General features: G+C 36.1%; 1 protein-coding gene across 1 annotated transcript in view; it reads left to right on the top strand.

The window, feature by feature from the left end:
- The window catches only part of COL19A1 (collagen type XIX alpha 1 chain), a gene marked incomplete in the record, with an annotated part of 3,251,042 nt that overhangs the window by 1,933,361 nt on the left and 1,293,558 nt on the right, over window positions 1-24,123 (top strand). Inside the window, 1 exon segment of the mRNA XM_044063894.1 lies at window positions 6,444-6,497. Within this exon segment, the coding sequence (XP_043919829.1) occupies window positions 6,444-6,497 (54 nt within the window).

Consider the following 24,123-nt stretch of genomic DNA (forward strand, 5'->3'; position numbering starts at 1 on the left):
AGCTGGTGTGATGTCAGGATTGTTGTTGCGTTGACCTTAGAGATCTCATTTGGATCTCATTTGATTATTACATTCATTGGGTAGTAAATGGGTTTCAATGTGGCATGATGGTATGCAATTGCCTCTGCATGGTTCTTAGTGGCAGTGAGCTTACTGTTTGGTCATCCAGTTGGCTGGTAATGCCCCTGGAATCTTTGCAAGGCTTTCATTGGTTGTGAGGTAAGGATTATTTAGTTCATGCTCATTGGTTATGCTAAGTTATGAGGCTAAGGTTGCTACCTTAGCATAGGAGAGGTATCAGCCATTTGTTTTAAGCTGTTTAGGTAACTGGCTATTTTAGCTAGTTATGTGATAGGGTTTTAGGAGGCGATGGCTCAGATCCAGCTTGGTTAGAGAGGATGGGGTGCACCGAATGATGTTTGGCCTAATGCCTTCATGGTGGTTAGGTTGCTGGAAGTTTGTCGGAGAGAGGAGGAAGAGCCTGGTCAGGCTGGTGGGTAGAGAAGAGGGGCAGGCTTGTCCTCTTCTGTTCCCCCTCTGGTGGTGGATATTCAGTTCAATAAGTTGGAAAGGCAAGTGACCAGTTGCACTGCATGATAAGGACAGGCAAGTGAGCGGTTGCACTGGTTGATAAGTAAATAAGCAAGCGGAGGTAAGCTGCTTATTTGGTTGGAGGTAATTCAATAAATGGTAACTGAAGTGAGTGGTACGCTGCTTCATAAGTTAGTGAGTGGAGGTATGGACGCTGCTTACTGATCAGGATGAGTGGGGTCATGCTGTACTATATTAATGTTACATGGATGTTATTTTCATCTATATCATGTTTTTGTTGAAATTAATGAATATTGGTTAACAATCATGTTTATGGAAGTTTAATAAAGGTTGTCAAATGTCATTTGGTGTGATGTTTTTATTGAAGGGGACCAGGACAAATGAGGTTTGGAAAAGACCAATTTGTCCAGGGACATCTTCAAGTGGGGCTAATTAAATAGAGTAGTAGGAATTAGGAGGATAAGGTTAAATAGGAATGAGGGATGATTGGGAGGAAAGGAGGTAAGGGTAAGGAGGGGCTTAAAGGGTTTTAGGCAAGTGTAACTGGAGTAGGAGTCACATCATTTGGCGTAAACTTGCTGCCTGCCCTCCCTCCCTTTAAGTGGGACTGAGGGTATTTTTCAGTATGGTTATGGTGGAGAAGATGGGCAAGGTTGCCCTCTTCTGTTCCCCCTCTGGTGGTAGATATTCAATTCAATAAGTTGGGAAAGGCAAGTGAGCGGTTGCGCTGCTTGATAAGGAAAGGTAAGTGAGCGGCTGCACTGCTTGATAAGGAAATATAAGAGAGTGGTTGCACTGTTTGATAAGTAAATAAGCAAACAGAGAAGCTCTTTTTTCGGTTGGAGGTAATTCAATAAATGGTAACTGAAGTGAGTGGTACGCTGCTTCATAAGTAACCGAGTGGAAGTATGGATACTGCTTACTCATCAGGATGTGCGGGGTCACACTGCCCTATGTTAATGTTATATGGATGTTATTTTCACCTATATCATGTTTTGGTTGAAATTACTATATAGTGGTTAACAATCATGTTTATGGAAGTTTAATAAATGTCGTCAAATGTGATCCGGTGTGATGTTTTTATTGAAGGGGACCGGGACAAATGCCATTGCTTAATAAAATTACCTCCAAACAAATAAGTTTCAATAAACATTTAATATTAATATTTTTGTTCAAGAGAGGGAACTTATCAGCTCTAAGTAAAACTTGCCATTTAAGTTGCCTGACTTCTAAAAATGTTATTGCACACATCAATAAAATTCAGTGATTCAGCCTGTTCTAAAACGAAAACAAATGAAACTCCGTAAAAACTGGAAGATCTGAGACTGTGTTTTACTGAAACATTAGTGCACTCCTGTTGTTTTATGGCCTCATTGTGCTCTCAGATTCTAAATCTTAGTTCACTTGTGCTCTTCTCTACATAATGTTGTTGACAAGTATTGCAAATGGCTAAATATACTATGCTGGAACTTCGTCGGTTGTATTTCTCCTTCACTTTAATGTTAAATTTTAGATGCTAAAAGTCGACACTACTCATGTTACTAAAAAGTACATTGTTTACAGATGGGACAAAGAAAAGTGGCAACTGATTTCTAAAAGATTATTTTTATGTCTCACAATATCAATTTCCAATATTTTTTTAAGGTTGGAGGACTTTTTATAACAAATTGCGGAACTTCACCAATAATTCTAACTAGTTCAGGGCTACCTAATAAAACTTTCCAATTAGTTTTTATAATTTTGTTGACCCCCTAGCTGTGAATAGTCACAGCCACTGGGAAAGCTATCAGATTGTTCTGATTTTTAATAAAGAAAAACACATAACATATACCATAGTGGTTTGATATGCTTAGGGTTTCTAATGATTATGTATTTTTGTGAGACCCTTTGGATTAGTGGTAAAAAGATGTAACACATTTTCATCTGATAGTGGAATGCTTGATAACTGGTCAATAGAATTTGAAGGGAAATGTTATAGATCTAACTAATCATTAATATAATATAATATAATATAATATAATATAATATAATATAATATAATACAATATGCTGTTTCATGTTAAATGGTTATACTTGCTAGTGCAAGCAGCCATATTTAACTTTCTGAGTGCATATATAATCCAAAGAGCACAATGAATACTGAGCAGGATGCAATGAGACCAGGATAGTATTAACATAATACATCATTGTCCTGTATTGCTTTTACATCTCTGTCCTGATTTGATTTAGTTTGGTATCAGATTGGTCAAGAAATTCTGATGGCATCAGTCACACACGTTTTACTTTACTAATGTTTTGCTTTTCCAATCTACTATCATGCGGCCAAGGCAAGTAACGTTTTCAAGATAACTCTCTGATGAAATAAAGCCCTGCCCAGTTTTTCCGAATGAGGATAGTCCATAATCATTTAATTATTTACCCACCTTTAAGGTAGAGATAAGAGCAGTACGCTAACATGCATGAGCGATGGTTTGGGAACATATGCCTATAATGTTAATTTGATAGTTTCTTTTGTGAATACGTGAATGTGTGTGTTTGAGGTTGTGTGTGGGTATGTGCATGTGTGTGTGTGTGTGTGTGTGTGTGTGTGTGTGTGTGTGTGTGTGTGTGTGTGTGTGTGTGTGTGTGTGTGTCTATTTGTGTGCATGGATTTTTCTTTGGAGGCAAGCTAACAGACAAATTAATTTCATGTTAGTTGGGTATGGAACTTTTTATTGAATGTTTCCTTTTCCTTGATTTGCCATGCATCAGTCATAATTCCTTGATTACATATTTATATAAAAAGTGTCAACAATTTTAATGTGTTATCAGCTATTACAGTCAGTATAAGTACTCAGTATAAAGAACTAAATCCATTACACATACTGCACTCTGAGGAAGGTGAGTAATTATTGCAATTTGTAGTGTCCCCAGTCTTCAAACTGTGCTGTAGCTAATGAATGGTAATTAGTAACTAGTTATTTATTTTTAATATTTGTTTACCAGGAAAGTCCGACTGGGCTCAAAAGTATCCATTTTCAGTTGAGGCCCAGGAGAGAAGCTCCAGTAGTAATAACAAAAACAGACTATACAATGAGGTTTAAATATTTACATTTAAGTGGTAGGGTAAAATGCATGACTTTTAAACAACACTAAATGTTTTTTTAAACAACACGGACTATCGACTGGAAACAACTTGCTAGTAATCCTGCTTCACTGTTATGGAATAAATGTTGTTCATCATGATTTGTCTTCTTTATTCACAAAACATTTGCAAAACTATAAATATATTCAAAATGATTGCAGTGATAAATTCAGTCATTTATGTCAGTATTATGGCTTTTGAAATTATGTACCAACTCATACTGCAAAAAGAGCTCCAGTATATCACTCTGTGTTGCTGTGACACATCTATCCATTATTAATTTCCAATACTTGCTCTATCTTAATCATGATTGCAGGGAGCTATACCTTATATTAACTCAAATTTTTGGATAAAACAAGCAAGTACTTAAGTATAGAAACATATATAAAAGGGCACAGTGTTTTTTTGGCAGTGAGTGACTACAGTTAAAAAATACAAATATTTAAAACTGTTTAACATGAGTACAACATTTTGAAAATGGGTAGCATTTCTCTAAATTCTGAGAAAAATGAAGAAAGACAAGTATTTGATTGTATTGCTGCCTCAGAGAGATATGGTTCTCAAATTCAGTTTTTAGGAGGGGTGTCTGCTTTGTTGACTCTGCATGTCTTCCTTATGACCACATGCTTTTTTGCTGAGTGAATATGTTTCCTCCCACCTTCCAATGTACATGACTTTGTGATACTCGAAATTGCCTGTAGGTGAGTATGCAAAATATGAATGAGGCATGTGCTTGCTTGTTTGTGTGTGTGTGTGTGTGTGTGTGTGTGTGTGTGTGTGTGTGTGTGTGTGTGTGTGTGTGTGTGTAGGTGCACGCACCTGGGCGTGTGTGTATATACATGCGCATCCTGAACAGTTTAACATCTGTTAAGTGGGTACTTGGATAATGAATGAATTAATCTTTTAATTAAAAAAAAGATATTTACCTTCTCTGTGAGAAATGATGGCCTTAGAGATGATTATAATAATTACAGGAGGTGTGGGGTCTACATCTGTCATTGGGAATGTGGGGGTATTACCCTCACATAAAGCCACTAATTCAGACAAATGCCATTTCACAACTACTGACTTTAGTTTCACACCATTAAGTCACAGATAGCAGCACTATGCTAAGTCACATATATCTTCCTTTCATAATTTTGTGCATTCAAGGTGGAATGCTCACTACTTTTGTAGTTGTATATAACTTATATTTTAGCATAATTACAAATATAATAAAGCATTAAGGGTCAAAACTCATCAAAGTAAATTCTAGTATTTACATAAAATGTCCAGTTATTTGTGAAAAAATCGATATTATTTTGGAGGCTGAATTCTGCCTTTGTAATGAATGCTTCTTTCCAAGGAAAAAAAATAAGAAAAAGTTCTATTTGGCTTTGAAATACCATTGTTAACTAGTTATGGGTTATGGGTGATGAAAACTGATGTACAGGCTAAGAGTTATCTAACAATGTCAGATTCATAAGTCTGTTGCCATCTTTACATTAATAATATCTGAAAAACTGTTTTTATATATTGTGCTCATTACAGTCCTACTTTAAATCATAAGACAAGTTACCATTATTAGGCTTGGTAAGTGTAATTTTTTTCGCTCTGCTGTGAAAATGCTCATTACTGTCAGGTTACCATTGTACTGAGAATGACCTTTTGAAAACCATAGCTCTAGAGGTCATTTTCATGAAATAACTCTGAATCTGAAGGCGTTATATCTTTTATTCTAAGCCATTCAGGCAGTATGTGTTTCAGACATAAGTAATAATGTCTTAACTACTCTGCTATATAAAATTCAGGCACATATTCATTTTGTAAAAGTCGTTAGAGCTGAATGCAAATACTGCAAGTGTCACAGTGCAAGAGGGATCCCTCCTTCTAATGACTGTAGCTCAACCACTAAACCTAAATGCAGTTATGAGTACAAAACAAATAAGCTGAAAATGGCACCAGACAAACAAATGACTGTGGAAAAAATGTCACAGCCTTCTCTCTTCCGGTCTTAGATTCCCACAGAACTGCTTAGCTTTGTGAATCTGGATTGCCCAGTGGTGAAATTGAGTAGGTGACAGATTGCTCAAGTAATGAAGATCTGTAAGCATGGGACCAATATTTCAAATTACTTTTGACATTGCTTAGATCAGCCCCGGAAAAGCAGCACATTACATAAGGGGAATAAGTTACTTACACATAAAACATACTCTTATTACCTTGATTGAAATGTCAGTTTCTTTGAAGAAATTTGTCATACTTAATATAAAACTGTAACATAAGCATTATTTTGTTTACCTACCTGTGTTAAATACAGCTTGTATTCTGCATCAGCCTAAATGTATGCCACCTACCACCTGTAAACAAGCTTAGATGAGTAAGTATAGTCTTGATAAAGATTGCCCCTTCCCTTGAGAGAACCCAGGATTTCAGTTTTAATGCCACAGCTATTTAATAAAAATATTTAGTCATCATTTGAACCAATGCACTTTGATTCATTTTTTTATATAGTCTTTGATCACTGCAGTGTACAACACTGAACAACTCTTTGATAATAAGAAATGCCTAGTCATCATCTGATACAATGCACCGTGATTTTGTGACCTTGCAGTCTTTGATTATTTGTACAGTTTTCATGTAGGCAAAAGTGTTTACATTTTTCTTTTTCTTGAAATGCCAGCTTTGATAGCTCAGATGAGAATTCCCTTTTTATTAACTAGGAATATTAAATTACAAGTATGGCCAAATGGTAATGTACTTTTCTTTTTTCTTTTTATCCATTAAGGGAAGACGTGGCAAGCCAGGTCCACCTGGAAAACCTGGACCACCAGGACCACCAGTAAGTAAAAAATGGAAGTCTGTTATAAGTGTCACAGTAACAGAAATCACAAATGCTTGAATACTCAGGAACAGTAAAAAAATGTTTGATACACTAAAGTGCTGTTTCAGAGTTCATTATAGAATGTACAGTCACTGAACTCCAAAACAAACCAATTATTCGCAAGAATCGTATATTTTCTAGTACTGTGATTTTTTTATATTTAAGTATGGCAATTACATGTTCTGTTTTGTGATATGTATATAAGACTATACTGTATAAATACTAATTACTTACACTCAGCGTCTTGGCTCTTAGTTAGGGGAAATCCAAGGACATTAACATCCAAAGATTTTTTTTTCTCAGTTTAAACAAAGAATGTTTTGCATCAGCATTTTACATTTTCATATAATAGTGTTATTAACAGAAATTTTAATAAAACTATCAGTGTTTTAGCCCAGTGCACCCTGAAATCAAAAATGTATAATTTCTGTCTGAAAATAATTTGTTATATAAAAATGCAATTCATCTTTAGTACCTGTTAACAGCAGAGGCAGTCTTTACATATTGCATAATCTGTTCTTTTAAGCATGTAGAAAGCTCAGTTTGCATTCATTAAAAAGCATAGAGATTATGGTGCTGGCAGTCTAATAAAACTGAACAATGGACTAATAATTGGATTTGCAAACCTCACTATCAGAGATTATCTTACAATAACACCTATCTATCTCTCTCTCTCTCTCTATCTAAATCTGTCTGTCTACATAACACATTATGGATGAACCTCCATTGTAGAAGGAGGCATTGTAATAGTCCTATGTAAATAACAACCCACACCACAGCAGAAGAACATGATAAAAACAGAGGTAATGGGCATGTTAACTCTTACACCTTCTTACAAAATGATATAATTCATAGAATTTATTAAAGTCTGCAAGAATTTTAAAAGACTACCTTATCAGACCTTGGCATTATGATTGCCTGCTATAGTTTCTGATACTCAGTTATCTATGCTGAATAAGTCAGTAGCTGCTAAGTGGAATCCTCAGAGAAAAGGATATTCTTAAAGGGTCTACTGATCGCAGCCATAGTAAAAAATATCATTCCTTGCAATGATATCCCAGTCTCAATGAAGATTTTTATTAAATGCTTTTCATCTTAATATCTCATCTGCAGTTTTCCTGAGTCAACTGAGTTGATGTTCACCACAGCAGCCCACCAAATAATGAACTTCTATAATACATGTATATGTAAACATGATTAATAAACATGGTTTAAAATGATGCTGTCAAATGTCAGGCTCTGATCAGGGACTGTGACAGGCATTTGCTGTTTTTATAAATATACTGAAAAAATACCCATGTATTTCATACAGTATCTAATACTGTATCTCTGGAAAGAAATACATTTTAATTTATGAGCTACATACGTTGAGGAGGGATGTCTAAAAAAAGGTTTGCCCTAAAAAGTGCAAGCTATATCATGCATATATGTATGTGTATTTGTTGGTGGGGAGGCATACATGTCTAATCTGACAGAGTTAATCATTCGGAAATAGGACACACTAAATACTTATTTCTAAATTTTTGTTTAATAAATATTTAAACAAAGGGCATAGGGACTTTAAATTAGTTATTATGACATGCTTAATGATGTTATCATTATAATAAGTGATGCTTCTCCAAATCAAATTATTGAGTGAAATTCTAAAATATTGTATAAGCAATATTTCTGTTTAACTCTACATTTCCATCCTAAGCTTCCTGCCAGTTATTACGAGAATGAAGTGATGCACACATATGCACAGCATCCATCCACAGTAAGTATGTAACAATTTAATAAACTGTTCAGGCTTTAGTGTTTGAGGGTTTAGTGACTATGACATGGCTGAGGTATAAAACATTTTAAGCTCACAAACACACAGTTTAACATAATATCATTAACATTTAGTTTTCAACTAGTTGGCACAGAAACAGTGATATTGTTTTGCTTCACACATATTCTACTCCTGTAAAGATGACAACTGAGGACACTGATACCACCTAATAAAAATAACAATGCAGTCTGGCCTAAATCTTACACAGTGAAACTAGCCATGCTATGCAGCTAGTTCCCATCCCAATTAATGACACACTCCTATGGGCATCCCCGACTTTTGGTCAGAAGCAAATGAAAAATGAGAAAGGCAGACAAGATGGACAGGAACTTTCCCAAAGTAATCAACCTCTTCTATCAGTCTCATTAGGTGATCACTTGGAAACAGCCATTATATGTCTTAATTTGAAGCAACAGTACTTGCTGTGCAACTAATATTGCTGGAGAATCCTGCCAACATAGACGAAAGGAGTGGATTCATACCCTTGGCTAAAAAGCGTGAATATACATTTGTTGCTTACACCATGGAATTAGTCCTTCATAGATGGATTAAGGTGCATACCTAGTGAGAACACACACCATTCTAAAGATGCGTGCTCATTCCATAAGCTGACAACAGTGTTTCAGATACCAGTTACTGGCTTGGCTTTTTACAAGAATTAAAACTAATATTTCAAGCATAAATTGCAGGAATATAGCATTGACAGAACACTGTCAGGTATCACTTAACACAATAAAAAGAGCTTGGCAATATAAAACCAGATGTTGCTGCCACTACAGTATCTCTGGAGGTAATAGCTCACAGTTAAATACTGAAACAAAAATTTATAATGAACCGCTGCTGCCACCTAGTGACAGGAGGAAAAGTACAGTGAATTTAACATGAAGGGCGAAATGAGATTATAAAGGAGGTTAGCACAAAACTGTATGTTCCGTTATGCTGATGTTTATCTCTAAAATGAATAATGTACTATGTCAGCAACTAGCATTAATCCAACAAACACAGTCAAATTAACAACAAATCTTCTACAGTATTTGTTTAAAGCACCCTGATTCCCTGTACATTGCAGCTTTGATGATAGGCAGTATGATTCATATTACCTTTAAATGGAACAAGAGTAAAACTGTTCCAACCCTTTGGCATATTCAGCATAATAAAAAGGTAAAGAAAATGGAGTATTTTATTGTCAGTGTTATCTAGACTTCTGTTTCAAACCTTTACTACATGACACAACATATCACTGTTCCGAGCATCCCTGGGTAATTTGTAAGTAAAATTTAAGGAATGAAAGCTACCATGGGAATGTAAGGCTAGGCCTTTGAAGATTCTCGAATATCAATAGTCCAGTAAGTACTTACGAACATATTACATAGAAACTATGTTAGAATATATGAATATATGAACAGGACATGACGAAATTTAAAATGTAATCATACACAAGCATGCATACATGTATGTATATGTGTGTTCTTGTGTGTGTGTGTGTGTGTGTGTGTGTGTGTGTGTGTGTGTGTGTGTGTGTGTTTATAGGAGCACTCCATTTAGCACTCATTTACTGACTGCTGGAGATTTTGGCAGTAGTGTGTGAGATGATGGTGAAGATATAATTGGGAGTGGGGTGATTGATTATAGGTAGTGTGGTGATTGAGTGAGTATGGGTAATGTAAGAGTGGGGTGAATGAGTGAATATGTGTAAGATAAGAGTGGGGTGATTGAGTTAGTATGGGTAATGTAAGAGTGGGGTGATTGAGTTAGTATGGGTAATGTAAGAGTGGGGTGAATGAGTGAATATGTGTAAGGTAAGAGTGGGGTGATTGAGTGAGTATGGGTAATGTAAGAGTGGGGTGAATGAGTGAATATGTGTATGGTAAGAGTGGGGTGATTGAGTGAGTATGGGTAATGTAAGAGTGGGGTGATTGAGTGAGTATGGGTAACGTAAGAGTGGGGTGAATGAGTAAATATGTGTAAGGTAAGAGTGGGTTTGGGATTTAACTTTTTGATATACCAAACGTTTAGCATTCAGGGAAAGAGTGTCTGTATATGAGTAGTTGTATGTCAGGCTTACAGTATGGGTTAGGGAAAAGGATATATTTGGTGCTGTGCATGTGTGCTAATGTATGTCATGCATGTCTATTTGTCTTGTATAACTGTAGAGTTACGGAATTTTTTCTCTAAGGTAAGGTGGAAGACTGGGTTTGGAACATGGGCAGGCTTAGGGTTCCAATGCATTGGTAAAGTGGTTATGAATCCTTTCTAACACGTGCTAACCTTTAACCTGCCCCTACCACTAATCCTAATCCAAACTTTACATTTTACCTTAAAAATGCCCTTTCTGTAAGAGTACCACTATTCAGAAAAAAATATGTCTAAATGTAATGATAGAGTTTTGGACAACTGGTCACAGAAGAAACTGTTTTCTTTTTTGCGGGGGGAGTTCGATAAGTTGATTTTTGAAATGCCAGCATCATTATCTGTGTTTCAAAGCTTGAACATTTTGATAACTCACCAAATAGTCATACACACACATTATATATATATATATATATATATATATATATATATATATATATATATATATATATATATATATATATACACACACACACACACACACACACACACACACACACACACACACACACACACACAAACACAATGGATATAAAAAGTTTACACACCCCTGTTAAAATGCCAGGTTTTTGTGATATAAAAAAATGAGACAACAATAAAACATGTCAAACCTTTTCTCACATTTAACGTGACCTGTAACCTGCACAATTCAATTAAAAAACAAACAAGTCTGTTAGGGGAAAAATATAAAAAATAAAAAATGTACAATAAGCTGATTGCGTAAGTGTGCACACCGTTAAACTAATACTTTATTGAAGCACCTTTTCATTTAATTACAGCATTCAGTCTTCTTGGGTAGGAGTCTATCAGCATGGCACATCTTGACTTTACACAATTTGTCAATTCTTTTTGCCTGGTGAAGCCATTCTTTTGTTGATTTGGATGTATGCTTGGGGTCATTGCAATGTTAAAAGATGAAATTCCTCTTCAGCTTCCTAGCAGATGCCTGAAGGTTTTGGTTCAAATGTCACTGGTATTTGGAATTTTTCATAATTCTCTCCACCTTGACTAAAGCCCCAGTTCCAGCTGAAGAAAAGCAACCCCAAAGCATGATGCTACCACCACCATGCTTCACTGTGTGGATGGTGTTCTTTTGGTGATGCAAAGTGTTGTTTCTGTGCCAAATGTACCTTTTGGAATTGTGGCCAAAAGTTCAACCTTGGTCTCATCAGACCATAACACATTTTCCCATATGCTTTTGGGAGACGTGATGTATTGTTTTAGAAATTTTAGCTCAGCCTGGATGTTTTTCTGTGTAAGAAAAGGCTTCTGTTTTGCAACACTACCCCACAGTCCAGACATATGGAGAGTACGGGAGATTATTGTCACATGTAGTACACAACCAGTACTTGCCAGAAATTCCTGCAGCTCCTTCAGTGTTGCTGTAGGTCTCTTTTTTTCATCAGTTTTAAAGGGATGTCCATTTCCTTTGCAATGTCACTGTTGTCCCATATTTTCTCCACTTTTTGATGACTGTCTTCACTGCCATGGTATATCCACTGTGGAAATTTTTTTGTACCCTTCTCCTGGCTGATACCTTTCAACAGTCAGATTCCTTTGATGTTTTTAAGCTGTCTGTGAACCATGTCTTTTGCTGTAGCAGGCAACTAAGTAAATGTTAGAAAAATCCTACTAGGACAGCTGAACTTTATTAGGGGTTAATCAGAGTCTCTTTAATTGATGGCAGGTGTGTGCTCAAGCAGACTGAATTCTGTAATTAAATCAAAAGGTGCTTCAACAAAGTATTAGTTTAAGGGCATGCACATACAGCATAGTATTCACACTTATGCAACCAGCGTATTGTACGTTGTTTGTTTTTTATATTTTTTTCCCCTAACAGATTTTTTGTTTTTCAACTGAATTGTACAGGTTATAGGTCAAATTAAAGGTGGAAAAAGGTTTGAAATGATTTATTGTAGTTTCGTTTTTTTATATTACAAAAACCTGGCACTTTAACAGGGGTGTGTAAACATTTATATCCACTGTATGTATATATATATATATATATATATATATATATATATATATATATATATATATATATATATATAAATGTCTGTGTGTGTGTGTGTGTGTGTGTGTGTGTGTGTACACACTTTAGTCAAGTAGTCCATATGTTAACTTCAGACATGTTGACCTCAAAAGGTTGACAAACTAAACATCAGCAAATTACCGCATGCACTGCGAAAGAAGCTTGGCACATGACTTTTCACATACACCCCAAAAAACAAATAACATACTTTTTTGCAGGGGGCAAGCCCCACTGCACCACCTACACCACTCTTGCTATTTATATAAACTAACTCTGAGATTGCATAATCACTTGGAAAGGGGGGAGGGGTTGTTGATCTCACGCACCTATCAACCTTGTGCATATTAAACAAATTTTGACAAACAAGTATTTAGACCAAATGCAGGACCTCTCTCTCTCTCTCTCTCGCTATATATATATATATATATATATATATATATATATATATATATATATACACACATACATACACACACACACACACACACACACACACACACACACACACACACACACACACACACACACACACAAAACACACATATATATATATATGTCTATGTATGTATAGATAGATAGGGTGGTTTATGAGATGGGTCAGAGGTGGTTAAGATTAACCTCTGTATTGTTGACCCACTTTGGTTGACAATGCAGATGGTTGATAGTTGTGTGACAAAGGATAATCCCCATGGAATGGAAATATGTCCCTCCCTCTAGTATTGTGTGATTTCAGTGTTAACATATGCAATTAGCATGAGGTGTGAGGCGGGGGGGTGCAGCCTTCAGGCAAAAATACTGTTGGTCATCTTGCATGTTCCTAATGGTATATTAATACTGAAAAACATTAATATAAAGTCCAGAAGTCACAGAAAATATGTAAATCCTCAGACACCATGTCCAACAAATAGCTTAATATAGTGAAAGCAATAGAAAACTTGTTTTCACAGAATGCTTCATCAGGCTAAACGCAGGTACTTAGGAGTAACTTTGGAGCATGTGCAGAAGCATATTAATTTTGTGTAATTCATCATTACTTTCTCCAGATTAACCACACTGACATAACTCTGAACTGACTTTTCCCACTAATTCCGTATATAAATATAGATACAATTATAGATATAAATGTAGGCATAAATATGTGCACTGAAAGAACATGCATAAAATCTAATACAAAATAAACTGCACATACACACGCGCACACACATATGCACACATGCGCACGCAAGCGCACACACACACACACACACACACACACACACACACACACACACACACATTCAAACACATATAAAAGGCATGTTTTTCAAAGCTAAGGAATCCAGCATTTGATTTTTGAAAAGAGTGGGCAGATCTAATCGGATTCTATTGAATCTGATATACAAACCATGCTGAAGACAGTTGCTGACCTCCATTTATAAAAAGCTTCAGAACTCAAGTATTTCATTCTGTTGAAGTAGTGATGTGGGAACTTCAGAAATTTGTTATGACTTAGCTTTCAATAGAGCAGCAAAACCCAGAGCTGAAGAACTTAGTCAGACTTTAGCTTCCCAATTAGTCTGAACCACCCTGTAGCTGACCTCTTTCCATGGTGCTTCTGCTAGAGGACTCCACCAGTCTTATTTCAGAAAGTCAGACCTTGTTACTGCTCCCCAAAATCATTTAAGAACATTTTAAACTGTTGCCACTTCACAAATGAAAACCAAATCTATCTATTTTGTAATATCAGAAGTTGTTCAGTTTAACTATTTTGCTGATAATTCAGAAAAACAGAGGCATCCAGATGGAACATGAAGCTGAAAACTTGAGAGGAAAACACAGTAAGTAGTTTAAAAATGATTTTACAAAACAAATGGAAAAATAAATGCAGTGGGTTGTATATTTTATGGTCTGATCCTCACACTGTACACAATCTGAATTAAGACAGGGTCTGAATAATATATTTACAATAGACATCCATGATTTTATTCCTGCTTTTTTTTTTGTTTTTTGATAAGCCACTTTTACCTAAAGTAAATACATTTTCTATAGCTGAGTTTTCAGTTAGAAGCCTAGAAGAAGCAATTTAACAAGACCAGGCCTCACAAGCCCTGGAAAGCTTCTAATTACATAACCGTGTGTTATGTTAGTGAGCAAGGATCCCCTACTACAAGATTTTTTTCTGGTCTTTCTCTACTTTTGTTGGGCCTATCGACTTTCTCCTATTTGTGGCTCTACTTTCAACCATCCCCCTCAGTTTCTCTCTTCAAATCATTCTCTAATGTACCATTCCCAAACCTCCCTTCTTTCTGCTTTTACTATCTCCTTCCTTCTAACTGCACTGCCACAAAGAACAGAAGGTTTCCCTTTTCAGCTTGTTAGCGGCCTTTATTCATATGTATGTGGTATTTACTGTTTATTATACTTTCTACAGTTAACAAGGCCCTTCTCCTAATTGTCATTTCTTAAACATAGGCCATCTTTTTTCTTATTTTCCTTGCTAAACAGAATCATTTAACTCTGCAAAAGTAGCTCTTATTCGTAATGGGCTTACCTTGTTAACAAAAGAATAAAAAAGAAAACTAGCCTATGTCCCTATTATTTTCATGAATCAGCCATTTATACCTTTCTCCTGTTGAGCCTTTTGGGTATCATATCTGTGCATCTATTGTTTTGGTTTCCTGCTTCTTTAGGTCATGGTTGTAAAGTGTATGTAAGCATCAGTTGACTTGCCCAGTTATGAAATGAATGACTGAATGAATGAAGGAATAAGTGTGGTTGGGTTGTGATTCTCTGCTCTAGCAACCCAAACTTCTAGTCCCTTTTTTCCTCAACCTACTCCCTCTACAGTAAAAGTGCATGCAGAATGAACTGTACCAGACACCACATTGCAGTAACTGGAAAATGTTTTATTTAACACATGAGCTCATTAATAATGTTGACAACACACTGTGACAATGTGAGGTATTGCCAGCTATGCCATGAGAAGTAGGGCAGTGGATCTGTAACATATGCCAGCAGACCTAGCTGAAATGTTGTAAAAAATGATATGCCAAGTGCATATCAAACTGATTTCTACAGATGCTTGTGTTGAAAAATGTATTTGTAAAGTTGCTTGTGTTAAAAAATGATCAACAATGTGCCCTGCTGGACAGAAAAGAAATATACATGTGCATGTAACTGATTACTGGAAGAGAAGAGGTTAAGCTCAGCTCCAGCTAGCTTTGACAAATAGTACAAATTAAATTAATAATTTAGACCATAAAGATTGTATCTTACAGTTCTCAGTGCAGCCAGAGACACAAATTCTGTACTAGGAAGTTTCTTGCATTGTCATTGGGGTGAACTGTTACTCTGGAAGGGTGGATGTTTGAAATGATTTTATGAGTTCCAGGAGGTGTAGCAGATTTTAGCAAGGTTGTGTTTGTGTTTGTATTATTGACACACAGGTGCTAAATCCTGACAGCTTCTAGCCAAGGGGGGGGGGGGGGTTGAATGTGAACCAGACGTCAGATGATCAGATGTATGTGATGTCACTCTGTAATCTAGCATAAAAATAATGTTTTAATCCTAGTTGAGACAGACGTCTCAGGGCAGCCTGTTTTTTGAACTTGACATTGAAAGATCACTCATCTACTTCATCTTGCCTTGCTTTAGTAAGTGAACAGGGAATACTAAGTGATCTTGAGATCAGTCAGGAAAATGGAGTGAGATTAGTCAAGTATTGTTTTTCTGTAATTGTGTGAACCTGCCCACCTGTGTTATTTTAATATTTCCTGCAATTGAAATTCTGGTGTTTACATTGTAAATAAACATTTACTATGTTCATGTTCTTTTACTATTTATTATTAAATATATTTAAAATTTTCATTTGTGGCTGGTCCTCTAGAGATTATTTTAACCTTTGAAAGTACTCATATCTATTTAGTGACTCTGTGGCCACTCCTCAAAGCCTTACTGCATTTGTCAAACTGCTATTCATAGTAATATTAATTACCGTAGCTGGCTTGGCAGTGTCTGTTGGCAGTAACTACCTTAAAGTTTGTGCAGAAGGGGTCATAGCTAGTAAATGTGTGTGTTTGTGTGTGTGTGTGTGTGTGTGTGTGTGTGTGTGTGTGTGTGTGTGTGTGTGTGTGTGTGTGTGTGTGTGTGTGTGTGTGCAAATCAAATCTCAATGACTGTGTGTGTCAGCTACTTGGAGCACAGACACAAAACACTGGTTTCACAGAGAATGTGGTGGAGGACTTGGTTTGGACACTTGACTGAGGACTTAAATCTACAATTGTGCCAGTGGAGAGCCATATTAGGGAACAGTGGAAAGACTGTGCTTGATGCAGACAGCTGCATCTGGAAATACTGGGTGTATCCATTTTTGTTCCAAGTGAATACCCCTCTACAGTATCGATGGTGAAGACTCAGTCTCCTTGATTACTGCCCCAGAGAGGGGACATCACACACACAGACACACTTTTACTTGAGTTTCCTCAGGTACACTACAAATCACCACTCCCATTGCTACTTTTATTAATTGATAGGGTTTTGGATAACTGATCACAGAATCTGTTTTCTTTTTCAAATAAAACATGAAAAAGGCAACAAAGCTATACAGGAACTTTCCAAAAGTAATGAATCTTTTTGACTAGTCTTATCAAGCAATAATTTGGAAACAGCCATTATATATTGAAAAAACAGGCAATATATATCTGTATATAATTAAGGTTACATTCTCAAATGTTTTAAACAAGCAATAATTAATGTTTCACCCCTCTTACCTTCAACACTGGTTTTAATGATATAGTATCATTCAAATTAGTTCAGCTAGTCATTGATATCTGACCCCGCTCAGTATATATCAAATCAACTTCTTTCTTATTAATATTGATTAACTGCAGGACCATGAATGTATAATGTTCACTATTACCAGTATGTTCACTATTACCAGTAGATGAATCATGTCTATTGAATTCATTGCAACTGGAACCTTTTTCTATATCATCAACATGCCCATATAGTCTTTCTTTAAATTGATAATTAGACCCCTAATTGGGAAAAGCCGAAAGAAGAAGTCTTTTCTACATAAACAAGCTGTGCATGCTCAACATATAGTTAACTATACTAGAACTTTTAACTTACACTCTGCATAATGTTCAAAATAGATTTCTTCTTAGTATTAGGGCATACAAAAATGTTCACTCCCAAAATATTTCATCATGTACATATTCAATACTGTGCAATACTTTTACTTTGTCCTTAATCTGTCTGATTTTAGAATATTTTAGAACAGTGTGTTATAACACAATTGTATTTTATAATTCCATAATAGCTCCAATTATATTATACACATCTTGACAAGTTGATACAACAAAAGGAATAAACTGTTGCAAAAAAGAGGAAAATCCCAGGATGCAAAAAACTCCTTCACCAGCCTCAGTAAGAAGCTGAGATCCCTCATAAAATCCTCAAAAGCTAGTTACGAAAATAAAATTGCCAAAGATTCCAAAGACAACCACAAGGCATTCTATAGTTATGTCAAGAATCTAAATGGCAATGCTCAGATCTGCTCTGAGCTACAACAGAATGGCATTAAATATACCGATCCCAAGGATATTGCCAATATCCTGGCAGATCGATTTAGTGCCAACTTCACCCCCCTCTCACCCCCTAAAGGGTTCATCTCAATACCAAAAGATTGCCAAATTCCGATAATCACGGCCACACAGGTACAAACCGCACTCTCCAAAGCTATGAATACAGCATCCATGAGACCAGATGACATCCCAGGCTGTGTACTACATGAACTACAAAATGAACTGGCACCTCACCTAAGTGTCATGTTTAATCATAGCCTCACCTCAGGCTTTGTGCCCACTGAGTGGCACACAGCTACAGTTATCCCGCTTCACAAGGGAGGATCCGCCTTGGATCCCGGGAACTACCGTCCCATCAGTCTGACAAGCCTGATTTGCAAGGGCATGGAACGCATTATCATGGAACTTATAAACAAAGACATTGGCAACCTTCAAACACTGGACCCCACCCAGTTTGAGTTTGTGAAAGGCCGATCTTGTCTCCTGAACCTGATTGACTTCTTCGAATCAGTCTCCAGAGCTGTGGACGAGGGTAAGGTGGTCCACACAGCCTATCTGGATCTCGCCAAGGCCTTCGACACCATCCCCTACTCTGGAATCATAGATAAACTTACTAAGCTGGGCATAAATCCCTACATCACTCGATGGGTTGCCAACTGGCTTACTGACAGAACCCAGACTGTAAAAGTAGCTGACTCCAATTCCAGCTCCAGACAAGTGAAGTACCTCAGGGTTCAGTCCTGGGACCACTCTTGTTTGGCATCTACTTCTCTGAAGTACAGGCCAACACTAAGGGACTCTGGCTAACAAAGTTTGCAGATGACTGCAAACTGGGAGCCATTATTGAATCCCCAAATGATGTGGATATTCTACAAAAGGGCCTTACAGAAACAGATGCCTGGTGCCAAAGCCATGGGCTCAAGCTTAATGCCAAGAAATGTATAGTTATCCCCTTTGGAAAAAAACATGTACCCATGAATTACCACATAGGTGGCAGGACACTAAACATCGAAAGTGTGATGAGAGGCCTAGGGACACAGGCGGACAGTGGTCTCACTTTCGATAACCACATCACCACAACAGTCAGGAAATCCTTCTATGTGGCACACCTCATCACTAAGGGCTTTTCATCCAGAAGAAAGGAGGTCATTGTCCCACTGTACTCATCCCTCATTAGACCCATTATAGAGTATAATGCCCCATTTGGTATGTACCTCACAAGACATCTGCAACAGCTGGAAAGGCCACAGAAATACCTCACTAAAAGAATCACAGGCCTAAAGCAGATGCCATATGCTGACTGTCTAAACAAACTCCAGCTATACTCTGTGGCATATCTTCTACTCAGAGGCGATCTCTGCTTAACATACAAGGCCATGTCAAACCCTGAGCTGTTGGACATGCTCTACTTAAAGAAATCCCAATCCCAGAGGAGCCACACACTCCAGGGATCTAAACCTTGTCATCATAATGAACAAAACATGCTGGAGGTATAGGTTCCTGACCCAAAGACTCCCCATACTCTGGAATAGACTGCCCGTACATGTCAAGCAGAGTGCCTCATTGGCCCTCTTCAAAAGTAACCTTGATGATTGAATGGGAGATAGGAAATTCACCCTATGGATCATGTCAGTCACCCTGCTAGACAGGGGCCCAGAGAAGTAAATATTGTGGGAAGAAATATCCAGGGAATTGTTATGGCTAGGCTTGCATAGGTCCTAGGGCCGATAGCCTAGTACCAACCTATGAACATATGAACCTATGATAACATATACCAATTTCTTTAAAAATGTCATACCAGTCACAAGTATCCATTGAATAAGTCAATGGAAACATAAAGTGTAATTGTACACTTTTCAGTGAACTCTTGGAAGTCTTAAAGTAAGGGCTAGCCTTATCTGCTGTTTCCTATGTAATATTGCACCTTACTTTATCTTTTGTCTCCTGTTACTTTTATCTTGTCATTAAAACCTGTAGCTACAAAATTCTTCGTAGAAATATTTAAAGCATCTTCTAGTATGGCAGGACTACTAGTTAGCCTAGATGCCATTAGCAACTGACCTCTCATTATGTTATTAAAGAGGAAAAAGTGTATGCATAATGTAACAAAGTAAATAAGAAATAAGCATTCTTATTCCATGCTTTCTTTAAACATTTATGTTTATCAAACATTTGTATCTTTACTGATGATGACATTAAAAAAATGATAACCACATCTGAACATTTTAAATCAAACTTTAAAAAAAGTAGTAGCTGATTCCATATACAACTTAAATTCTAGCAAAACTTCTAAATCATCCTTCCATAAAACAAAGATGTCAGTCATAAATCTATTATAATAAAAATGTGAGTTCTAAACGTATGCTTGACAAAAACAATACATTTATTCCAATATCCAGATTAATATATCTATTACATACATTCAAATATTTCAAGCAAGGGCATTAATGCCCTTCTAGCTTGCCAATATACCAAAACACTTGTTTCCATAATAAGTGTCCAGGCTGTTCTTAAAAATATCTAAACTAGTACTTGCTTTAATGTAGTTTGGCAGTCTGTTCTATGCATCAGCTGCTCTGTCAGAGAACCAATTAGTACACGTCCCATTCCTATAGAATCCCCTACATATGTTGTCTGATGATTCTCTAGTACTTTTTGTTAACCCCATTCCCAGAGGTAGTTGTCACCAAAGACCCTATATGCTTGAATAAGATCTCCTGTTAGATATCTTTAAGAGACACTGTACAAGTTCAGATAATTTAGTCTTTCATAATAACTTAAATTTTCACATCCATGGATACCACTGGGATATTTCCAATGTACTCTTTCCATTTTATTCATGCTTGTTTTCTTATAGGGTTTCCATATTGTTATTCCATACTCAGTTTGGGTCTAATGTAACTAACAAACAATGACTTCAGTATTTTTGATTTCCTAGACTTTATAAATCTTTTTTATACAACCTATAGTTCTGTAACAATCATTAACCAATTGGTTGATATGACTGGAAAATCTCATAGCTGAATTTTCCCATATACCCAGGTCCTTAAATGAGTCTACAGTTTCAATCACTGTGCTGTATTAAATATCCACCTTTCAATTTATGCCTACCAAATCTCATATACTTAGTTTTTGATGAATTTATCAGCATATTATTCTCCTATGCCGAAACGGTCAATTTAGTCAAGTTATTTTGCAGACATGCCTTATGTGTAACAGATGTAATCAGTTTACCCAATTTCAGGTCATCCGCATGTAGACTATAGAAGACCTCAGATGAAAAAGTTAGGTCTAAAAGATACAATCTAAACATATAAGGGCCTAGGACAGAGCCCTGTGGGACACCCAAGGAGTTTGCCTGTCCAGTTGTATTATGACACTTGCCATGTCCTATTTGTAAGCCATGCAGCTATCCATCTTATCAAGAGTACATCAATACCTAGTTGTACTAATTTATTGATCAGTGTTATATGCATGAACCTGTCAAATGCTGAAGTTAAATCTATATAAATTATATCAAAGCACAATTTTTCATTCAAAGCTGTTATTATATTGTTATAGAACATCATGTTACAGGTGGTAATAGATCTGTCTTCAACATATGCATGCTGATATATGGTTTCAAGTCCCAACCTGTCCACTTCTGACAATAATTTATCCAATATTACCTTCTCCATTATTTTTCCACAGCATGAAAGTAAAAATAAGATAAAATAGGTTTAATAAGCCATGTTTCCAATCTTGAGGAATCTTCCTATATTTATATGAACTAGTAAATAATAAATATAATGGTACTGTAAGCTCTTGCTGAAGTGTTCTCAGGTCATTGTTACTAATTCTGTCTCCTCCCTATGCTTTGATTGGATCTAGTTTGCGCAGTTCTTTTTCAATATAATCTAATTTGATTCCAGTATCTGGTGTTACATGGATGTCACTAGGACAATTTATCACCCCTTTTGTGGAGCCAAAGTGTTTTGCATAAGATTTTGTAAATATATCTATAATCTGTTGTGTGTGAGAATAAATTTTAGAATTTGCACACAGTTTGTCAACATGTATGTCTTTACTCCTTCCACATCTTATGTATCTATAAAAAGATTTCCTATTATGCTATATACATTTTCTTCAATTTTTTCTTGATTTTGTCTCACATTATGCTTAATCTGTTTTTCCAGCTTGTTTATTTGAATTTTCAAAGTTGCAGTTCGACCTCTCTTCCATTTTTTATATTTTTTGTCTCTCACCTTATTCAGATATCGTGTTCTTATGGAAATATATCTGCCTGATGTTGTAGGCCTAGATTCTGATATGAAACATTTTTTAGATTTGTTGCACTCAAACAATTTCTCATTCTTAACTTTTCACATTCCATCTTCAGTTTTTCCACTGAACACCCAACTCCAGTTAGTTGCACATGGTGACTGTTTTGCTTCTATATAATCTGTAATGAACCTTCTGTGCATTGGCTTAGATTTCAGTTTGCAGAATTATCTAGCAATAAATTAACCTTTATAACCCCATGATAACTGCACATCAATGGTGGTAAAACTTGACTTGAAGTTGCAGTAATTTGTTTGGGAACACAAACAAAACCTAGTATATTCCGTCCCCTGGTAGGTTTTTTCTTTTTTACAATCTGAAACATTTGTTGTTCCTGAATATACTCTGTGAATAATTTCTTTACTAACATTGTTGAATCAATATTATTCCAGTCTGTTTCTGGTAAATTTAAGTCCCCAGCTAATATTATTGTTCCCTCCTATGTTTCATGTAAGAAATGTATGAATTCCTCTAGATCATCTGCACTTGACTTTGGTGGTCTATACACTCCAACAATAGTTATATGTTCCAGGGTTGTCTTTATTGTCAGTTACACAGTCTATAGTGTTGGTGTTATCATTGAACATGTAATAATCACAGGTCTCATAGCTATCTTTAATCCCTATCATAACTCCTCCACCTGATTTTTTATTAGAATGTCTGTTACAATAAAAACATTTATACCCTGTCAGAATTGGTTTCCAGTCATTGTTCTTAAACCATGTTTCATAAACAATAACAACATTAATATTGTGGGAACATAGCAAATTTTCCAATTAAAAAATGTTATTATTAATGCTCCTAGCATTAACAACCATCAGAGAGGCATCAAATGTTGCTATCTGTAGGCTGTTAAATTTTTGACATGGCAAAAATCCTGGCTAGTGTTTGCCAAATATTGCAAAATATCTGCTGCAAAAATTCTCTTTCCTGATCTAGACAAATACACACCATCCTGTATGAACTCACATGTGCCCGAAACAAAGCTTGGATGCTCTATACATTTCCATTTTTTAAAACAGGACATTTTTTCCATATAGGTATTTACCTGAAAAATATTTTCATTCACAGTGACCTGACTATCATTTCTGTAGGTGATTTGTTTAAAATACATCCTAACATCAGTACAAACAATACTATCTAAGAGGGCTGTCAGCCCCCTACTAACAGTCAACAAATCCTTGCAGGTAACATAATGTGTACCAACATGAATAAAAACAGAGCCATACTTCCTTACATTAAGGCATTCCAAGGCTTGTCTCACATCTTCTATTTTCACTCCTGGCAAGCATAACACTATTCAATGTTCATTATCATCTCTGCAAATATACGTATCAGTTCCTCTAATAATTGTCTCTCTCTTTTGACACAGGGTTTGCACATCATAATGCCTGTGTTCTGATTATAAAAGCATTATATTCAAAAACTACTTCCAATAACATACCAAATAAATTTAATCTTTATTTCAGGTTTTCTGTATTGTCCTTTCAGAATCGTGCTCCACACTACCAATATTCAGTATAATAATTAACATTTTCCATGTTATTTAAAATTCATTCAAGAACATTATCCAAAACATGTTTAATATCACTTAAAACATTTCTGCATCGATGGACAAATGTTCTCAAAGATTGTTTTCTAAATATATGCTCAATGGCCCTGTAATCCACTCCCTGTCTGATGCTGTTGGCCTTATAGGATATTTTGCCTTGTTTTTAGGTATTT

Source organism: Protopterus annectens, chromosome 2.part2 (genome assembly GCF_019279795.1).
Source record: "Protopterus annectens isolate FY-2018-M chromosome 2.part2, PAN1.0, whole genome shotgun sequence".
NCBI classification, from domain to species: domain Eukaryota; kingdom Metazoa; phylum Chordata; order Ceratodontiformes; family Protopteridae; genus Protopterus; species Protopterus annectens.